Source organism: Lepidochelys kempii, chromosome 21 (genome assembly GCF_965140265.1).
Source record: "Lepidochelys kempii isolate rLepKem1 chromosome 21, rLepKem1.hap2, whole genome shotgun sequence".
Lineage (NCBI taxonomy): Eukaryota > Metazoa > Chordata > Testudines > Cheloniidae > Lepidochelys > Lepidochelys kempii.
The window spans coordinates 15,470,779-15,492,070 of NC_133276.1; the positions used below are offsets into that span (position 1 = coordinate 15,470,779).

A 21,292-nucleotide genomic window follows, 5' to 3' on the forward strand; every position below is an offset into this window, starting at 1 on the left:
TTCATCCGCCGGCGGAGACAGGGCGCGGGGCTGGGGGGGTGGTCTGTATATGATGGATCGGAGCAGGAGATGGTGACTCTCCGCCCAGCGCTGGCCTCGCCTTGCAGCCCGAACGACCTTGAAGAGCCCTCCAGCCACTGAACCTGGCATTCGGCAGGAGCTAGTCTGTTATGGGTCGAATGCGCCCGGCCGGGGTGCGATTGCTCCAGAGCCGAGCCATTCCCTTCGCAGGACAGTGCTTGCCTGTCAGAGCAGTGCAGAGGTGAGCTCTGCTCCCCCCACAATGGATTGCTCACCCCCTGTTGCAACAGCATGCTCCACAGTGGGGGGCGCGCTTGAGTTATCTGCACCCAGATTCTCAAAGGGGCTTAGCTGCCGGACTGACGTTGATTTTAATGGGAGTCAGGAGCTTAACTCTTTAGTAATCTGGACCCTAGTGATCATGCTTAACATGCAAGTAGCACCCCTTTGTCCTCCAGGTGCCTTGTACATACCCCTCCTCCCCCCCCCCCGCCCCTGTGCTAATGGGGTCATTACTGCCATTTCTGCAGGAGTCTTTAGGGACCCTAAATGGGGCCTCAAGTGTCTCTCTAGCAGCCCCACTGTGCCCCCTACTGACGCAGGTGGGAGAGTGCCTGCCTCTGAATTGCCTAGTCCGTTCAGGGCCCCCATCCAAGACTGACACAGCTGAGCGCTGCTTAGCTTGGCAGAGCCGACAACATAACAGCATAGCCTGATAGGCGTGCAGATGAGGTTATTGAGTGGGTTAATGTGAGTATTGATGCCCTCTACTGGATGGGATCTGAACTGCTGCACTGTGTGTCATAGGCCCCATGCTGCTAACAGCTAAAGGAGATTCTCCTGTAGGTCAAGTGACAGGGCCTGGGCTTTGGGAGCGGGAGGAGCTACGTTCTTGCCACAGTGTTACCCATGGCTGTGACCTGCACTGTACTGACCACTGGAAGGAACTAGGGGCCACAGGCTTGTTGCAAAGCGGCGGTCATGGTATAAGGTGGCTGAGGATGCATATTCCCTGCCTGACACCAGTTCTGGCCTGGGGCATGTAGGTATGAGAGCTGCTCTTCGGCTCCCCTTACAAAGGGCATCGTGCGTCTGTGCCTTGCTTGACTGCAGGAGGCATGAGGTGTTGCCTCAGGAAAGGGGGGGCTTTGATTTGGCTTGAGGACCTTGTACAGTCAAGATCCTTCAGTGGCAGATCCTCCCTGTCCCGGTAAGGGGCTGGGTAAACCTTTTCCGTCCATTCAGAATAAGATCAGTCCAGGGGGGGTCCAGAGCTCACAGAGAGGCGTCAGGTCTAGAACCTGTGCCACTTGAACCCGAACAGCATTTGGGGCTTAAAATTATGGACTGAACTTAAGGATCCCATAAACGACTGTCCCTGTCTCCCTTATAGGCCTTTTGTTGATGATAATGTTGTGCCTCCAGACCTTGCTCAGCACAGGGATCCCATTGTGTTAGGAGCTGTACAAACACAATCCCCCACCTGCTGTGTAGGGATAACGCAGCAGTGCCTTGGGGATGTTTCCAGGTCTCGTGTGCATCACCTCCTGGATAGTATCCTTCCACCTTCAGTTTTAAAGGGAAAAAAATCCTTCCCCCTTTCCTCCTTGTTCGGGAAAAGAAAACAGAGCAAAGGGAGTATGAATGATGGTGTCAAATAATATCAAAGTAGAGCGGAGCTTGGAATATTCACTGCTGGGTGCAAGAATGCTAATTTGTAGAGCTGGATGGAAGATAAAATTTCCGTTCCATGAATATTCCGATGTTTCAACGTTGGTTTTCATTCCAATCTCAAGAAGTGGAAATTCCCAGTGAGATAGAAATTCTGGAATATTTCAGCTTGGGAACACCGAACAGTTTCATTCGGATAACGCTGAAGTGTATCTTTCCGGCAAGGCAAAACTGGGTTTTTTGGGTTTTTTTGATAAAGTCAAAACATGATAATAGAATATGAAATATAAATTCTGTATGCAAACATAAGGGAATATTCAAGGTAATATTTTACTAGCCTAGCAAATTCTACATGAATTGAAATGCTGCATTCAAGGTGATTCTCTTTGACATTTTTCTGGTACTGGTTTCATCAAAGTCCCGCAAACCGCTTTGATTTAGACAAAAGAGCATTTCTGGTGGGAAAACGTTTCCGTCCAAAATGTTCGGCCCAGCTCTAGGAGCTTTGAAGGAAGCACCAGGGTCACCCCTCTGCTCTGGACTCTGCAGGTCGACTCTGGCACAAGCTCTTCCCCATGCGGCCAGTGAAGCTGCCTTTAGACGGGAGCAATCAGTCCCGGCGCAGTTACGTGGGTGTGGTTGCACTGGATTCACTGCACTGGTGCACCAGACCCTAGTTTTACACTAGCACGGGGGGCTGCCCCGGGGGCATAACCACCCCAAAGTGTGTTTTGCTACAGCAGCCGAGCTCCAGCGTTCTCATCCCTGCATGGGGGCATCCACCTAGAGGGCCGGTCACTCCTGCGCTTTCTGCCGTGGGGTGGTTTTGGGGAGGTGGACCCTGGCTCCTGTAGGAAGCGTGTGCACATCACCGATTCAGTCATCTGGCAGGAGCCGCCAAACATGGCAAAATGGAACCATTTTCAGGCCTGATTGCTGCCCTGGATTCAGGCTGGCAGCTTATTATTCTGTATTAGGAGTAGTGCCCAGGAGCCCCCGGCGTGGCCCCGGACCACATTGTGCTCGATGCTGTACAGACACAGAACCAAGAGACCATCTCTGCCCTAAAGAGCTCACAGGCCCCACCCCAACCATGACCAACCCACAGCCCCCTTTACACTGTCACCTTAATGGAGCAAGAGGCCATCACTGTGGGTGGGGCAGGGGGGCTCTGAGTACTCACACCCCCAGTGCATTAGAGGCTGCCTCACTCACAGGGCGCTGCTGGAGGTCGTGGGAGGTGGGGGTGCCATCCCAAAGAGAGCAAGTTCCTGCTGCTGGATCAGGGCGGTGAAGTTTCCTAGCGCAAGGCTGTGAGAAGCCCGGAGACTTCACCGGGACTTTACTCTTGGGGCTTCGCGTTAGCTCTGGGCGAGCGAGCCAGGCGGTTTCTTTCCTTGTCAAACAAGGAACAAGCTCAGTTTCGGGTTTAGTGTTTGGATCCCGTGCTGGAAAGTGCAAAGAGGCTCAGTGGGGAAGTGGGAGCCAGAGACCACAGGAGCTGCCCCGGGTCAGGGGAAGGAGGAGCTTCCACACAGGGTATAACTTTCCCAGGGAGAAGTGGTTGGTTCTGTGAGTCAGTAGTTACAGCACAGAGAGATTAGCGAGCGGCCTTCCCGATACAGGGCCAGCTTTGGGTGAAGATTTGCTTGAGGTCATCCAAGGTCCCCTGGTGCTTTTATGTTGTGATCCCTGTCACAGAGGAGCCCTGTTGCCAAGGCAAGGGATGCCACAGAAATGAGGAAACAAATCCTTGGAACATGGGCGCGGCTGGATCGGAGCTGGAATCCGGTACCCAGTCTCCTGTCTCTGACAGCGGCCAGTACCAGCTGCTTCAGAGGCAGGGGTAAGAACTGCCCAGTGGGCAGAGGTGGAACAACCTATCCCCAGGTAGGTCTTATCCCTAATAGCTAGGGATTGGCTTAAGCCCTGCAGCAGGAGGTTTAATATCAGGGCTCTGGATCTGTCCTTACAACATGGTTACCCATCCTTCAAGGGGGTGTGTGTTGTGGCTCTGGCTGGTGCCCAAGCCTAATCACCTAGGTGTTTACTCACATACAGGCTCATGCTCCCTTAATTGCCTTTTGCATGCAGACCTGCCTCTGCTGCAATCTGATTACAGCAAATTGGGGGTGCTGCTCTGTGCGCTAAAGCAGGTGGCCCTGCGTGGCTGGCATGGGTTCGGTGCTGCTCACTGCCAGAGGGACTAGCTGCCCAGGGCGTCCCAGCAGGCCCGCCTCGTGTGCGTGAAGATTGCATAGACAGGCATGCGGTGGGGCGGTGTCGCGCCGGGACCTAAGAGAGCTGAAATCTGTTCCTGGCCCTGTCGCTGACTTAATGTGAGAGACTGAGCAAGACTTTTCCCTTTTTGATGGCTCGGTTTCCCTGACAGTGAGATGGGGGCTTTGTAAAGTGCTTTGAGATCCTCAGGTGCTGTATGGGTCGGAAGGAGTGGGCTAGTTGTTAGAGGCACTGGACTGGGACTCAGGAGCCCTGGGGTCAACTGGTTCCCTTGGGCAAGTGACTTAGCCTCTGTGTGCCTCAGTTTCCCATCTGTACAATAGGGATAACTGCACTGCCCAGCTTCACAGGGGTTAATACGGTAAAGGTTGTGAGGTGCTTAGATACTGTGGTAAGGGGGGGGGCAGAGAAATACCCAGATAGCTAACCCAGTGGTCAGTGTCTGCATAAAGGGGGGCTGGTTTATGGAGGGGCAGAGTCACCCTGGCTCTGATGGGCCATGGGGCAGTGATGGGCTGGCCCCTTGCAGTCACATGCCTATGCATGGATTTTGGTGCCTGGCTTTAAGTGCCCTCAGCCAGATGTTCCTGGGGAAGGTGCCAGGATCATGGGAAGGAGTGCTGTACCCATCTGCAGCCCAGGGAACAGAATCTAGAATCTCAGGGTTGGAAGCAACCTCAGGAGGTATCTAGTCCAACCCCCTGCTCAAAGAAGGGCCAATCCCTAAATGGCCCCCTCAGGGATTGAACTCACAACCCTGGGTTTAGCAGGCCAATGCTCAAACCACTGAACTATCCCTGCCCCCCGAATGGGCCAGGACTGCTCCTGCTGCTGGCATCTCCAGGGCTGGCTGGGGCATGTTCTGCCATCAGTGCGGCGGGGTCTCCCGCTGCCCACCCCCGGCTGTGGGAAGGCTCACAAGGACACCCCACCCCTCTCTAGCACCTCACAGAGCCTTTCAGGGCCTGCTAGAGGCATTAACTAATTAAGGAGCCAGCTGCTGGAGAAGTGAAACCACCTCCCCTCCTTCTGCATGACCCGGGAAACCCCGGCTGCAGAGCCTAGCAGCCCAGCATGCTGGAGGGGCTGTGAAAGCACCAGACGCTGGGGCATTACCTGGTCCTTGGGGAGGGGGGACCGCTGACAGCGAGTTGCTCCGTGTGGGAGAACAAAGGAATCTCGCTGCTGGCCAGCTGACCGCCTGCTCAGCCCTGCCCCACAAGGGGCATGGGCTGTGGGGTAATTAGCCTTTGCCAAGGTGCAGGCAGCAGTCCCTCAGCAGGAGGCTGAATGCTCCGTGTCCATCCCTGCAGTGTCCTTCCGTTATAGAAACTAGAAATGGCCCCTTCTGGTCCCCTTGGCCCATGCAGCATTGTGTCCCCAGGCCCTCTCATGGGAGCTGGCTCAGCTCTCTGTGCCCTCCTTCGGGTGTCCCTGCCCCTGGGATTCCACCCCATTCCCCTTTGGGCATGTGCAGATGGGCGTTCCCAGCTCGACTGAGCCCTTGTACCATCTCCCCCGAGCTCCCTCCTAACAAGGTTCTCCGGGTGCAGGGTTCCAGCCCCCCCACAGTCAGTGCAGCCACATGGACCCCCGTGGTGCCTGGAGTCCTCTGTTTATCTAGGTTTGCAAAGCACAGCCGCGGCACCGGCAGCCCTGGCCGCAGCACCTCCACGCAGACCCACAGGGGGTGGTCCTGGACCACGGGCAAACCCAAGTCCTCAGCCGCTCTGGCCTAGCTGCCAACACGGCATGGTGAGGGTTGCAATGGAGCGGTGGGGTTCCCTAGTAGCTGGGCTGAGAACCCACCAACTCGCGGCACACAGACCATTGTGCTGACAAGTCACAGGAAAGGCTTTACTTGATCACTGACCTAGGCTGGAACTGAGCCGGCAACCAAGAGCCAAAGGGCCTGTAGCATCCTGATGATTAGCACCCTCCTCCCTTCAGCCCCTCTGCATTGCGGCCCAACCTCTGGGAGGCACAGACCCCTCCACCCTCGGGCAAGCTCCCTGTTCCCCCTCCCCTCTCTGAGGTCTAGATCCCCAAAGGTGTTTGGTCCAGCAGACCAGGAGCGGGCATAGCAGGAGGCTGCAGGTCAGGATCAAGGGGGGGAGCCCCAGGCTGGGATAACGGGTCAGGGTCGGCAGCATGGGGCTATGTAATGTGGGCTGATGTCCACAGGAGGCCTAGACTGAGCACAATGCTCCCTGTGGCCCGAGCTGGCTGTGAACGGGCATCTCCGATGCATTGTCCTGTTTGTATCCAGATGCACCCCAGTGCTGCGGGGCCGGAGCTGGGGCACAGGGGCCTCCCCCACGTCCCATCGCCAATGCTTGCCCTTTCCGTTGTCCACAGCTAGACTCCTTCGACCGGCCTGCGGGGGCCTTGCTGACCTACTCAGCCACTGACCTGAAAGGAGGCCATGCTCATCTGGGCCCCTCTGTGGCGGGGAAGCCCTGCGGGCATACGGCTCCCCCCCGTCATGAGCTGGATGGGCCTTTGGGAGAAATGGCAGCTGCCACCGCAGTCCGGAGCAGCCCTTCCTCACTCCAGCTGAGGGCTGATTGACAGCCTGGGAGATGGGCTTTTCCACACGGTCTGCTGAGCCTGCGTGGGGGCACTGTCTGCAAGATCGGCCCCTATCCCCCCGGGGCCTGCTGCCTCCTTCCCAGCTACCCCGGCAAGCAGCCCATTGCTCCAGAGGGAGTTCTGCCAGGCAGGGGCCCAGCAGCCGGGTCGGGACAGTGTCTTGCTGTCGGGGTACCCGTGAACCACAGACCTGCCTTCCCACTGTTGCTGCCCCGGCCCGGCAGGACAGAGAGGGCTGGAGGCCCATGTTTGCATAGGCGCCAGCCGGGAGGAGGAGCATTGGACAGCCCGGCGGTAAGAGGATGAGGGGCCGGGGGGGCATCTGTCTCCAATGACCCTAGTCTACTTGGGGCCGCTCATCCAAGATCTCTGCTCTCCTTGGGACACTGATAGCCTCAACCACACCTCTGTGTGCCCGAATCCTCCGTGCCACAGGAGCCGTGCGGAAGGTGCCCATGCCCCAGCCCTCGAGCTCCAGCCGGTGACTTCAGTGGGGGATTTTTGGTATAGTGGGGCTGGCTGGCTGGGAAGGGGGATTTCCCGCTGGGTGGATGTACCAGCATGTGTTGTGTGTGTGCGCGTTCCCTGCATGGATGCATGGTGTGTTTGTACGTTCCGTGTGTGTGTGTGTATTCCCCGGATGCGTGTGCATTCATCCTGGCCCCCCTGAGCTCCATGACAAAGCCTCTTCCTCTCTCTGTTGGGAGCGGGGAGGGGAGGGTTTCTTGCTGATGTTAAAATTAGTAAAACTCCAGTGGGTGGAAAAGAGGTGTGTGGGAGAGACCACAAATGCCTGCTCTCAAATCGGATGTGCAGCCTGTCTTAAGGGTCCTGGGGTGGGGACTGGGACTGAGCTGGGGGAGCATGGGAGAAAAGACCATTCGGCTGGGAGTGAGGACGGGGGAGACCAGGGTGTAGGTGGTCAGGAGTGCTGGATCCATTTGTACAGTGGGAGTGCTGAGAGCCATTGAACCAAACTGTAAACCCTGGGTACGGTGGAATCCAGTTCAGGCCGGGGGTGTGGCAGCCCCCCTACTTCCAGCCCCTCAGTAGGTGATGGGCATGGGCGGAAGGGGTGGAGCTTGGGGCTAGCCTCCCCGAAGTGGGGCTCCATCCACCGCCCATGAGCTCAACACCTGTGTGAGCGGAGGAGACCAGCCCGGGGTGGACTGTCCCCGGGGATCCTGCCCTTGCAGACCCCATGCGGCTAGCCCTTTCTGGGGTGAGCAGGGCTGGGGAACTCCCTGGGACCGCTGGCTGCAGGATCGGGCCCGGGCTTTGCTGAGGCTGGCTGGCAGAGCCAAGGGTGGAGGGAGCGCCCAGTGCGGTGTGTACACCAAGGTACCCCATGGCGTGTTGGGAATGCAAGCAGCGGGGTGCAGCCACTAGGGGGCGATCACTGTCGGGCTGATCCGGGGGAACATGCCAGTCCCAGCTGGGGAAAGGTCTGCTCCCGGAAGGGGATGCAGGGTCGGTGACTGTGTGCATGGGGGGGCTCCCCGGTGAGGGATGAGTCAGCAGGGCCATTTCAGGGCGGTTGTGGGCCTGGATCGCACTTATCCCCTCCTTCACCCAGCTCAGGCAGGCGCCAACATCCACAGAGATGGGCTTGTGCCACCCCCTGCCGAGCGGGCCCTGGATTTGAATAGCCCAGAGCCGGGAGTATTCGGACCCGGGAGTTTGGTTCAGCTTGTTACGGAGCTGAGAGCCGCTTGCCAACCTTGACTCTGGATCTGGTCCCAAAGGTCCCCAAAGCCAGGCCGGGCAGGATCTAGGGGGAGAGCAGGTGGTTCCAGCCAGTCTCTAAAAACTAACCATCGCATCTGTATCAGTCTTGGGTCAGAGCAGCCTCGCCCTCCCTTCCGTCCTCAGCTCCTGCTCCAGCACGGCTCTGCTCGGCTGCAGAGGGAATGTGGGATTCCACCCTGGAGCGGGAGACTCGGCCACAGACGAGTGCTGGGCTCTCTGGGAATGATTCGATCCAGTGTTCTCCCTTCGGCCGTTGGAGGGAGAGAGCATGGTCTGATGGGCTGGGCACCAGAACTCCTGGGTCCTTTTCCTAACTACTGTGTGATGGTGGGCACAGATAACTTGTAGATATGGAGTCCCTCTTGTGGCATGCCCAGCTTTGGGGTCCTGGCTGGCTCCTAGCAGTGGGGCTGGGTTATTGTGGGGTCCCTGCCATTGGGGGAAGGGTGGCGCTGTGATAGGTGATTTCAGGGCTCTGCAAACTGGCCCACACGTGCTGGGGTGCTGAAGTTGAACCAGAATCACTACTGGAACCGGGAATCTGTCCCCTCTGTAAAGTGAATCCCCTCCACCCATGAGCAGAGGGAGGTGGGGCTGAATTGGAGTCCACCAGACAGGGGTGCTGGGGCAGGGGGCCGGAGTCAGTTTGAAATGTAAAAACTGCTCTAGAAATCCCAGTGGTGTCCATGTTGTATCCTTCCCTATGAGCGGTGGTTAAAGACAAACCTGTGCTGGGTGACCTGCTTCAAGGTGCAGTGTCTCTTAGCTACCTGGTGTCAGCGGGGTGACTCTAGATCAAGCAGCTCCGTGTCTACTAATCTATCTGGATCAGTGGCTGCTAGAAGTGAGCTCAGGCCCCACAATGGGGAGCGGTTTGAAGCATTTGGGCCCTGTGGGGCTTGGGAATGCGGGGTTTTGCGTCCAGCCCATCTTCAGTCCCTGACAAAGATAAAAGGGTCACGTCTACCCTCGGCCACACCCCACCCACCCCTGAGCCCCAGTGGAGTGGTCAGCGCCATATAGGGTTAGTTAGGTCAAAGAGACAATAGGATCCGTATTAATCCTTGGGCCGCTGGAGAGCTGGTTGCTCTGCTCTGCTCTGGGCTGTGTTAATGTGTCTGGGGCCCCGGAGCACTGCTCCAAGTAGGATCATTGGTGCTTGTACAGTCTGGACACAACAAGGACCCAGTCTCTGCCCTGACAGTCCTGCAGGACACTCAGGCTCTGGAGGATCCTAGGAACACCAGGCACAAGCAAACCGATCGCTAGGACTAGTTAGCCTCCAGCCCTGGACTACCCCTACACACACCCATCCTGTGCTTTCTTCACAGGCTGCGTGAAGTGTGCTTCTTAGGGGCTGGATGAGCAGCTGTCTGCCTCCTGCCCCGTCCATGCTGGTGGATGTGCCTTGTGCTGTCCTGCTGGTGCCCTCAAGGGGACTGAGGAGCACCCCCCACCCCCAGCCTGTTCTCGCACTGAAGTCAGTGAACGTCTTGCCAGTGACTCGAACGGGGGCAGGATCAGGTCCCTTGTGAACACACCAGAGCTCACACTGGCTCACGGCTAGCTCCCACGGTGGGGCTGGCCCTGTGGCTAGGAGGGATTGGCATGGTGCCCTCCCTCTGGGAAGGCTCGCCGGTGGTTTGGACCACGATGCGGGATCATGTTTGAATCGGATCAAACCATGTTTGGGTGACAGGCCGGCTTGGGTAACAGGTTATAACCTAGTTCGGCCCCTCCTGCACGGGACTGATCAGACGTGACTCGCACAGCCCCCTGCTGTGTCACCGCTGCTGGCCCGAGCCCCAGGTCTTTGTGTCCCATGATCTCATGGATGATTTTAAAAACTGGGCTTAAGCATGCTTCAAACTGGGCTGTAGCCAGCCGGGCCCTGCTACCCACCCAGTCCCTGTGGGCGCTCCAGCTGGGTTAAAGCATGTCACAATAGTGGAGATGAAGCCTTTGGAAGAACATCCCACCCCCTCCTGTTCTTCTCCAAATCCCGGCCCACAGCCCGTATGGGAAAGAGCAGCTCTCCAGCCCCCCGCAGCCATAACCCATGTGGGAGGATGTGTTACTGGCTGCTCTTCCTGAGGCTTGCGGAGTAATGCTTCCCCTCCTGGGGAATCCGCCGGCCAGGCAGCTTCCATCGAATTTGTTTGCTCTTCTCCGAACTTCCTCCCCGCTCCTTGGTATGAGGGATGGGCCTGAGCTGCAAAACCTGGATCCTGGTTGTGAGCTCCCGCGGCTTCGGGGCTGTTTGGATCTGGGGTTCCCGTGGGTGCTGTGGTGGGTGATGCTGGCACGGAAAGCCCTTTGGATAGGGGCAGGGGGGCTGGCTGTTTTTTCTCTGGGAGCCCTGGGGGTAGGAGCTGCAGCCCTGCTCTCCCCCGGTGACACACAGCTCAGTGGAGGGAACTCTCTCTCTCTCTCTCTCCTGCTCCAGCTGGGATGAGAGCAGCTCCATCAGCAGTGGCCTCAGCGATGCCTCTGACAACCTCAGCTCGGAAGAGTTCAACGCCAGCTCCTCCCTCAACTCCCTCCCGTCCAGCCCCACGGCTTCCCGGCGGAACTCGGCTATAGCGGTACGTGCTGACTGCTACGGGGAGTGAAAGGGGTGGGGAGGGCAGACCTGGAGAGGGGCGGCCCGTGTCCCAGTGAGAGCGCCGGTGGGAGAGGGATGCACCGGTGACGTGGGCGCCTGGTGGCTGAGAACGCGACTGCGGCCCGCCATCTCACCACACGTGGGGCAGCGACGGGCAAGGACAGTGTCTCTGCCCATCAGGGCCAGACCAGTCAGCATAGCTCCATAGACTTCAGCCAGGCTGCCCCAACCTGCCCGCAGAGGGGCTGGCCCCAGAGCCTGCTCTGGGTTATAGAGGAGTCTAGGCCATCAGAGTGTGGGGCTGTCCCGTTTCCGCAACAGTAATGCCGCATCTAAAGAGTTAGCCTCCAGCCCTGGTGCCAAAGCAGAATGAGCCTTTATGGCGATGGCACTGGGGTGTGAGTCAGGATCTTGGGTCTCTTCCTGGCTCCGGCACTGACCCTGCATGGCCTCGGGCACTCTGCAGAGAGGGAAACTGAGGCACTGAATGGGGCAGTGGTGCGCAGTGGGTCAGTGGTGGAGCTGGGAAGAGAACCAGGACCCCAGCCCCTTGGACCGTCCTCAAGGGTGAGAGGCCTGTGATCTAGAGGGGAAGGCCCCTACATTCTCCTCCCCAAGGGGCGGCGTCTCCTGGGCGGGCAGCGGGTGGGCTTGGCTGGGAGCGGCCCCCCTCACCGCTCTGTCCCCGCCCCGCACAGCTGCGCACGGACTCGGAGAAGCGCTCGCTGGCCGAGAGCGGGCTGAGCTGGTACAGCGAGGCGGAGGAGAAGGGCCCAAAGAAGCTGGACTACGACAGCGGCAGCCTCAAGATGGAGCACGGCGCCTCCAAGTGGCGGCGGGAGCGGGCCGAGAGCTGCGACGAGGCCCCCGCCAAGGCGGCGGAGCTGAAGAAGCCCGTCAGCCTGGGCCCGCCGGGGCCCCTGAAGAAGGGCAAGATGCCACCGGTGGCAGTGACCTCGCCCATCACCCACACAGCCCAGAGCACCCTCAAAGTGGCAGGTGAGACTGCAGCAGGGGGAGGGCGTCGGGTGCTCCCACCTCCCCACGCCTTCTGGGGCTTCGGCCAATGGGTGTGCAGCCCCTCCAGGCTATGGGGCAGGCCAGCCTCAGGAGTGCCATGTGCCGCGGACAGGCCCGGTCTGTGGATTCAGGGCTCCCCCGAGTGGCAGGCGCAGGGATCACGCCAGCCAGCTGCTCCCTTAGCTCCCAGGCAGGGGTTCGATCCCCATGGCTGGCTGAAGCGGCTGCATGCTCGGGATTCATCCTAGGGATCGGCTGGGAATCTCTCCAGGGAGGCTATGAGAGGGGACTACTGCGTCCTCCTGGGGAACGCTCTAGGGGGCCTTACAGGGGTCGCACACCCCTCCCTGGGGGAGAGCATATGGTGGGTACAATTCACCGAGGCCTCGCCCAGGCCATGGGCCTGCAGCTGCCCCAACACTGGGCAGTGTGGGCAGCTGGTGACCTCCGGCTCGTGCTGCCTTTGGTGCCAGACCCACCCCGCTGGCATCATCACTCTGATTCCCCAGGGGCCCGAGAGGTGCTTTCCCTGCAGGTGTCACATCACAGCCTGCTGTGATAGCAGGCATCCAAGAGCCCGTCAGTCCCATCATCCCAGGGGCCCATGCTGGACTGCTCCCCGCAGTGTATTCCCCGTCCCGGGGGCTCGGCCCATCCCAGGCTTGGCAGCTGTCCCTCCAGTCGGCAAGTACTACAGAACAGAGCAGGGCACGTGCCAGCTCTTGTGCAAAAGTTGAGTGTCAATCTTTGACATGATCCGGTGGTCGTGCCCCCTACCGTGGGGAAGTTGGTGCCCTTCACGTTCGGTTCGGTTCAGCCTTGAAATGAGGCTGATTTTTTGCATGGAAACCATGCACAGATTTCCATGTTGAAAGGCTTGGTTCCCTGCTCCAGTGTGGCCTAGTGGAGAGGGCACTGGACCGAGACTCAGGAGATCTGGGTTCTATTCCTGACTGTGTCGCTGGGTGAGTCACTGCCCCCTCTGTGCCTCAGTTTCCCCATCTGCCCAGTAGGGATGATGATCCTGGCCTCCTTGGTAAAACGCTTTGGCATCTATGGCTGAGAAGTGCTATGTAAGAACCAGGGCTTGTTAAATTACTCTCATCACACCTGCTTCTTGGGAACTGGCTCTTTCAAGGTAGGTGAAAGCAAGGCTGTTTGCAGAACAGAAGCTCCCTGGATGGGGTGAAGTTTCTTAGCCACAGGAGCCTATGTTGTGCCAGAGGAGTCCAATCCCAGGAGGGCCAGGGGGCTGGGGTACGCTTCTGTATTGCTTGTGACCTTCTCCATCTCGCTCCGCTCCCCCAGGCAAACCTGAAGCTAAAGCCACTGACAAGAGCAAGCTGTCTGTGAAGAACGCGGGCCTGCAGCGCTCTTCCTCCGATGCTGGCCGGGATCGGATTGGGGATGCCAAGAAGCCTCCCTCAGGGCTCGCCCGGCCCTCTACCTCCGGCTCCTTCGGATACAAGAAGCCACCTCCTGCCACCGGCACAGCTACGGTGATGCAGGCGGGTGGCTCGGCCACGCTCGGCAAGATCCAGAAGAGCTCCGGCATCCCCGTCAAGCCTGTCAATGGGAGGAAAACCAGCCTGGATGTCTCCAATGCCGGGGAGCCTGGCTTTCTGGCCCCTGGGGCTCGCTCCAACATCCAGTACCGGAGCCTGCCGCGGCCGGCCAAATCCAGCTCCATGAGCGTGACGGGCGGGCGTGGCGGGAACCGGCCTGTGAGCAGCAGCATCGACCCCAGCCTCCTAAGCACCAAGCAAGGGAGCATCTCGGTGTCACGGCTCAAGGAGCCCTCCAAGATCGGCACGAGCCGGAGCACGCCGGCCCCGGTGAACCAGACGGACCGTGAGAAGGAGAAAGCCAAAGCCAAGGCCGTGGCCCTGGACTCCGAGTGCGTCTCGCTGAAGAGCATCGGCTCTCCTGAAAGCACCCCCAAGGCCCAAGCCAACCACCCACCTGCCGCCAAAGGGGCCGAGCTGCCCCCAACGCCGCTCAGGTAGGAGCCAGGGAAACCTCCCAGCATCAGCCCCACTGCCATAGGCAGCCAGCCTGAGCCAGGGCTCCTCCCGCAGGCTTGCCATGAGGGCTGGTCAGACATTTTCCATCCAAACTGGCTTTTGATGGAAAATTGGGTTTTCAGCTAGGAAATCAAACACCTGAAACCCCAAATATTTCAGTATTTGCCACAGTGTCTCTTGGAAGTTGTGGTTCAGTTACCTCCTGTCCCCATTCTTCCGTATGGGCTGGGCTCCTCAGCTGGACTTCATCTCCCATAATGCATCACAGCTAGGGTCTCTCAGGATGCATGTCGTCTTCCCTTTCCAAGAGCTGAGACTGGGGTGCATCATGGGATATGTAGTCCAACTAGGGAGTCTGGCAAATCAAGGAGAATGGGAATATGAGGCAGTCGAACTACAGCTCCCATGAGGCATTGTGGTGTCATGAGGCATCGTGGTGTGGCTGTCGATCAGCCTTGGGGTTTTGTATGGTTGCCTGTCACCATGGCATCTGGATGTAGACCTCGGTCAGGCAGAGAGCCAAGGTGATGCGGGGTGGGTGGCGTGTGAAACTAGAGAAATGGCCAGAATTAGGGGCGCCAACAGATTGTACAGGTGCCTTTTGTTTTTAAACCCTCTCCCCAAAAGTGGGTCAGGCCTCAGCAGTAAGGCTGGGCCCCGTACTCGGCGAGTGCAGGGTGTGAGCCCCGCCGGGCCTGGCCCCGTCCCGCTCTCCCGTGCCGAACCGGGCCGGGCCCCGCCACGCTCTCAGGCTGCTAGGTGAGCTTCCTCCCCCATCTGGGCTCAGCCTCAGGCCCGGCGTCTCCGCTGCCCGTCTGCAACCCGGTACTGTGTTCCCACAGAGCGCCCGCCAAGAGCTACGTGAAGCCCCCTTCCCTGGCCAACTTGGACAAGGTCAACTCCAACAGCCTGGACCTGCCGTCCTCCAGTGACCTGCCCCAGCCCCACGCCAGCAAGCGGCAGGACGGGCACCAGGCGGCCGGGCACCTCACGCCTTGCTTCGCCCCCAGCCCTGCCCCCATCCTCAACATCAACTCGGCCAGCTTCTCCCAGGGCCTGGAGCTCATGAGCGGCTTCAGTGTCCCCAAGGAGGGCAGGATGTACCCCAAGCTCTCGGGCCTGCACCGCAGCATGGAGTCTCTGCAGATGCCAATCAGCCTGCCCAGTGCCTTTTCCGGGGGCAGCACCACCACCCCTGCCCCTGCTGCCACCCCTCCCATCAGCACAGAGGAGGAGACCAGTGAGCAGGGCTGGACCGGCAGCCCCAGAGCTGCACATCTGGACAGGTGCCGCCGGAGGACGGGGAGGGTGGGCAGGAGGAGGGCCACCTCCCAGATGTGCTGGGGCTCGGCTATCGGGGTAGGGGGGTTCCAGAGCCTCCCTGCTATGCTCTGGGGGGCACAGAACCCCAACTCCCACCATGGTCCCCTGGGGAGGGCTGCCTCGCCCCTTGGGGCACCTGGCAGCTCTAGGGATGGACAGCTTTGTGAGGCACAAGCATCGGGCCGGAATCCCCTCTGCACCCTGGAAACGCTGGCTCCGGTCCCACCCACCCCTTCTATACCCGCTCCCAGTGAAGCCAGCAGACTGCACCCACCACCAAACTGGCATGGCCCCCAGCTGGGCATTGCCCCTAGCCTGCCCCTGGCAACTGCCCTCCCTCTCTCAGCCCATGGAGCCGACCATGACTCGTGTTTCTCTTCCTCCCCAGCACCAACCGCGACCGGAACACACTGCCCAAGAAGGGGCTGAGGTAAAATCTCAACGCCTGTGTGGCCCCCTCACGGTCACTCAGGGGCCTCTCAGCCACAGGGAGTGAGGTACTAGCCCTCCATTAGTGCTGGGTCCTGAGGCTCCGAGAGGCTAAGGGACTTGCCCAAGGTCACTGTGGCAGAGCAAGGAACTGACCCTGGGTTTGCTAGGCTAGTGCTCTAAACTCTGGGCCATCCTCCCTGCCCCTCTCCCTCTTGCACCAAAAGCACAGCTTTGCTGCCCAGGGCACTGCAGGTCACTCAGAGCAAGGGCAAAATATCACCCCGGAGCAGCGGGAGACCAGCCCTTCATGGATGCCAGAGATCCTGCTGTCGTGTCGAGCCCACGCCCCCTAGCCTGGCTTCCCAGTGCTGCGGCTGGTGTCTCGGCCTCCCCTGTGCTGTCCCGGGCAGCGGGAAATGCCTCAGGGCTGAGGGGGACATCTTGGCCAGAGAACTGAGCCCAGCCCTGCACCTCCTTGGTACGCCTGATACTCCAGAGAGAGGCCAAGCCTTCCCCCTCGCCATTGGGTTTGTTAGATCCGTGCGGAGCGAGAGGAGGACTGAGCCCCTAGAACTGCCCCCACAGCGTCCCAGTGGGCGCAAGGATCTGCCCGGGGGATCCAGTGACAGGGTCCGGGCTGGGTCACCACACGGCTTTACTCTGAGCTCTTTGGTGAGAGCCGTGGCCATTCCAAAGCCCTTTGGCCACTCGACCCTGGCGGGGAAAATGGGCCGGTGGGACCCACGGCAGCGTCGCCTCGCTGATCTCTCCCTCGGCCCCGGCAGGTACCAGCTCCAATCCCAAGAGGAGACCAAGGAGAGGCGCCACTCCCACACGATCGGAGGGCTCCCGGAGTCGGACGACCCATCGGAGCTGCCCTCGCCTCCCGCCCTCTCCGTGTCCTTGGCCGGGAAAAGCCCGCTCACGAACATCGGTCAGTTTCCCGTGGCCGGGTCGGGGCCAAATCCCCGGCGGGTGTAAATCAGCGCAGCGCCATCGAGAGCAGCGTCCCTGGAGCTCTGCCGGTTTACGGCCGCTGAGGAGCTGGCCCTGGTGTTTGTGCCACACACGAGGATCACAGCAAGGCCTGTGTGCTGCAGAGGGCGGAGCTGGCTTGTCCAGAGGGCCTTGCCCATAGAAACCAGAGGCAGAGAAGCCCCACAAAGTGCCTAACACACCCCCAGGCCCTCTGCCCAGCCCCAGGACAGGCAAGGACTCTGCTAAGCCGGTGGCCTCTGGCGCCTGCCCTCTGCTTCCTCTCTGGGCAGCCGCTGCACAAAGGGCCGTGCTCTGACATAGCCCAGCTGGGGCGGGGAGGGCAAGTGGGGGGCTCCCCTTGAAAGCGCCCCCAGTGAAAGTGAGTGGGAGGCAAACTGTCGGGTAGGAGAGTCCCTCACAGGTGTGGGGCCCACTTCTCTCGCTTGTGCCAGAGGAACTGGCTTCAGTGGGATTTTCCTGATTTACACCAACGTGAAGGTTCAGGCCCAGTGGGGTTACTCCTGTTTGAAACCGAAGCGAGTCAGCCGGCCCAGCATTACTCCTGTTTTACACTGGAGTGAGTGCGGGGAGGGATTGGGGCCCAGTGGGGTTACTCCTGATTGACACCGAAGTGAGTGAGCGGGATATCGGGGCCCAATGGGATTACTCCTGATTGACACCGGCTTTGGGCATGAACACGCTGTTCCCAGGATGCACCACCTGGGAGAGCGCGTGGGCCAGCCCCAAGCAGGTATTCCTCAGCCTAGCGTACTGGCTTCGCTCGTGTCCCCCCTTCCTGCCTGAGCTAAGGCTCTGGCCCCGAGCGTGACCTTGTGTGGCGTCCTCCCCCACCCTCCCGCGTCCCTGGCTCCTCAGGGCTCCGGCCCCTCCTCACCCCACACTCCCTGCTGCTCCGCTCCTCTGGGCCAGATGCGTTTCTGAGCCCGCCTCTTCTCTTCTCCCTCCCCTGCCTTCTCCATGCAGTGAGTCCCACCGCTGCCACCACTCCGCGGATCACCCGTTCCAACAGCATCCCCACCCACGACTCCGCCTTCGAGCTCTACAGCACCTCCCAGATGGGCAGCACCCTCTCCCTGGCAGACAGACCCAAGGGCATGATCCGCTCGGGCTCCTTCCGGGACCCCGCGGATGACGGTGAGACACTCGTGCTCCGGCCGGAGCGACGGGCTCTTCCTCCCTGTTACCCGGGGATAGCATGGCTCCGTGGTCCCCTGCCCCGGGCATCCCTTTTGGTACCCGTAGATGGCGGCGGCAGTGCTCACAATCCGGAGCACTGCTACTGTGGGGGACAAGAAAGGGTTAATCCTGCTGGCGAGCAAGTGGGGAATCCCGTCAGTCCCAGGGCAGCAGGAAGGGTCAAACCAGCTTCCCTATGGAGCGTGAGAGCAGTGGCAGGGCCCATGGCTCTGTCTGCTCCCTGCCCCAGAGTGCTGGCTCCGTGGCTCCTCTGGGGGAAGGAACCTGCACAGTCCTATTGGGGGATAGGGGGGTTGACCTCAGAGGTGCCCCTGGAGGTGTCAGGGGCTGCACGTGCAAAGCTGGGCTGGGAACCTGGCTCTGGGCCCACAAGTCCCTGAGGGTAGATGAGCGGATGGACACGGGGGCTCCAGGTGCCCACCTGGCACGTTGCGACAGGTTTGGCAGCCTAGTGGGTGCTGGGGATGGGTTGGCTTTAGGGCCAGGAAAGGAGGATTTGGGCAGCTGGGGTTGCAGCTGGGCCTGGAGGGAGACTGAGCCACCATGGGCAAGGTGCAGGGCTGGGAGTCGGACTATTCCTGGCTGTGCCTCACCGTGTTACCTGGGGCAAGGCCCCCATTTCCCCACCCTGGTGCCTCAGTTTCCCCATCTGTATAATGGGGATGGTGATGCTGACCCGGCTCTTCAGAGGGATGAGGAGGGGCCTGGGCGTGGTCAGGCTCTGCTCAATGGCGTCCCCACAGCAACGTGAGCTCCTTGGCTGGGTGGTGCCGCATGGCAAGGGCAGGCTTGCCAGGGCAGGCTGCCCAGCTGAATGTGGCCCCTGCCTGTAACCTGTCCCTCTGCAGTACCTCTCCTGCCCCTGCCTCCCCACTGATCCCCTGCTGTGGCGCCCCGCAGACCCCTCTGGGAAAGCCGGCACTCGCCCCCTGAACTCCCGCGCTCTGAGCCAGGGCGCGGTGGAGGGCTCCGTGACTCAGACGTGTTTGTTCTGTTGCAGTTCATGGATCGGTGCTGTCCCTGGCCTCCAGCGCTTCCTCCACCTACTCCTCGGTAAGAGCTGCCCCCGCGGTCCCCCGCCCGCGCCGGGGCGCTCCCGTTCCCTGCATGTCCGGGGGCGGGGGGCCACGGGCCGGCCACGCCGATGGGGCCTTGCGGGGGTGGCTGCAGCCAGCTGCTGTCTGGATGGCTTTGTGGGAGGAGCCCCACGGTGGCTGCGGGTGGGGTTCAGTTCTGTGCATGGCTCTGCCCCCCAAGTCTCTGCCTGTCTGCGCCTCACTTCCCCCCTCTGTCCTAACGCTGGCCTCTCTGTCTCTCCTTCCTGCTGCGCTGTGCTCTGCCAGGCGGAGGAGAGGATGCAATCCGAGGTACGGTGAGACCCCACTTCTCCACCCGCCCTGACGGCTCGCTCCCAGCCCCCGAGGGGGGGAGCGGCCCACTCCTCCCTGACCCTTCCCACTTTGCCTTCTCTCCCCTCCAGCAAATCCGCAAGCTGCGCCGGGAGCTGGAGTCGTCCCAGGAGAAGGTGGCGACCCTGACGTCTCAGCTGTCAGCCAATGTGAGTCCAGCCGCAGCTCCGGGCCAGGCCTAGTGCTTGTCCGGAGTGGGGGGCATCATCAGAGGTCTCTCGACCCTCTATAACGCGCAACTGTGGAAATCCCTTAAAGATGGGGGGAGGAGTGATGGGGCACGTGGGACCATCACACTGGGGACAAGGCGGGGATTGGACGCACCCTGCTCCGGCGAGCAGATGGGGACATTTCTGACCCTGCCAGGAGCAAGGAGGGGAAGGCTCACCGCGTGGCGGACACGAGGGGCAGAGCTGGCATCGAAGGGCGGGCAGGGCAGAGATGCAGAGGCCAGTGCCCAGCAGAGGCACTCCAGCCTGTGCAGCTCTCCCTGGGACAGGAGCTGGTCAGAGTAGATGATGGGTGATGGGTCAGAGGAGCGGCTGGCAGTGGAGTGTCCTCGGGTGGCTGGGGCCAGTGCATCCCCTGTGCCTGGCACCCTCAACTGGCCGTTTGCAGGAAGATGCCCGTTTTGACAGCACTCCCAGATCTACGTTGTGGGGTGGGGTCACCTCCCCACTGAGATCATCCCCCCCACATGGCTGCTCTCTGCAGGGCAGGAGTGCCACCCCGGAGCCACGCAGCGTCCCCACGGTGCGCAGGGCCCCTGGCACGCCGGGCAAGCCTGCCGCTGCGCGGGGGAGGCGTGGCCCTGGGAGATGGCCTGCTGCGTCCCAGTGGGAGAGACTGCACACGCCCTGTGGCGTGGCATGAGCGTGGCTGCTCTGGTCTGTGGTCTCGGCACGATTGGCCCCAGGACCAGAGGGGTCGGAGCGGCAAGACCCGGAGCGAGCACCGAACTGTGAACCCTCCCAGGCACTCTCAGCCCTGGGGGAACCCTCCCGCAAGGGCCACACCTATCCACCTGCTCCTATCCCAGGCCCCCTTCGCTCAGGCACCATCCCTCCACACCCTAGACTCCAGGTGTCCATCCCCACCTCCGGCACCTTCCCCCTGGCTCCCACCCCCCCTTCCTTGGGAGAGAGTCTCTTCCCCAGGGGGCGAGAGATCAGGGCTCTTCTCCGCCGTTGTTCCGAGAGACCATGGCAATAGTACGGACAGGGCTGCGGGGCTCGTGAGCCTGGGTCCCTCCGGGACAGGACAGGCAATAGAGCAGCGTGCTGGGCAATGTTCCCTCTAATTTTTGACAGGCCGCGTGCCCAAAAAATTTCTTCTGTGTAAATTTTTGTGTGCGCGGGGTTTAGGATCTGTGTGCGTGGGGTTTAGGATCGGTGGACGCACACAGCTTAGAGGGAACAGTGATGCTGGGAGGTGATGGGGGGGATGCCGCACACTTACCTCCCCAACCCAGGGCGCTCACCACGCAGCGGCCAGTGGTCCGAGCAGAGGGGCCGGCTGGGGACTTCCCTGGCTGAGCGTGACGCCCTCTCCCACTGCCTTTCAGGCTAACCTGGTGGCGGCCTTCGAGCAGAGCCTGGTGAACATGACGTCCCGTCTGCGCCAGCTGGCAGAGACCGCGGAAGAGAAGGTGGGTGCTGCACAGGGAGAGCTGGTGGGGCACCGGGGTCTCTGTGCCAGGGAGCAGGTCTCCCCTCCCCGCCCCCCGATCCCCCGGGGTCTCCTGTTGGCTGCCACTGGGCTCAGCGAAGCTGCAGGGCCTGGGGGATAGAACTTGGCACTGTCAGCTCCCTGTGAGTCCCCTCAGGGCTTCATCTGCGAAGGGGTGCCCAACCCATGGGCAGGCCGGCACCTCCGTCCAGGAGAGGGCCCCAGCCAGCCCGCTGGGCGATGGGGAAGCCTCTTCCCAGAGAAGGAGCAGAGCCTGCCACGTCCTTGCAGGGGGTTAGCCGTGCCTCGGGCTGATCCCTGGGGCAGCTGTCCCCCAGGGG

At 60.8% G+C, this 21,292-nt stretch overlaps 1 protein-coding gene across 7 annotated transcripts in view; it reads left to right on the forward strand.

Annotated features, from left to right (window-relative positions):
- NAV1 (neuron navigator 1) overlaps nt 1-21,292 on the forward strand; it is a 292,762-nt gene that overhangs the window by 252,961 nt on the left and 18,509 nt on the right. For 6 of the 7 annotated variants that reach the window (XM_073319526.1, XM_073319524.1, XM_073319527.1 and 3 more), the window contains 11 exons: nt 10,721-10,859; nt 11,578-11,878; nt 13,208-13,901; nt 14,766-15,209; nt 15,635-15,676; nt 16,464-16,612; nt 17,641-17,811; nt 18,875-18,927; nt 19,218-19,241; nt 19,355-19,432; nt 20,848-20,931. In XM_073319526.1, the coding sequence (XP_073175627.1) occupies nt 10,721-10,859; nt 11,578-11,878; nt 13,208-13,901; nt 14,766-15,209; nt 15,635-15,676; nt 16,464-16,612; nt 17,641-17,811; nt 18,875-18,927; nt 19,218-19,241; nt 19,355-19,432; nt 20,848-20,931 (2,179 nt within the window). The remainder of the gene's footprint in view (nt 1-10,720; nt 10,860-11,577; nt 11,879-13,207; nt 13,902-14,765; nt 15,210-15,634; nt 15,677-16,463; nt 16,613-17,640; nt 17,812-18,874; nt 18,928-19,217; nt 19,242-19,354; nt 19,433-20,847; nt 20,932-21,292) is intronic. The other variant, XM_073319528.1, reaches the window with a different exon arrangement.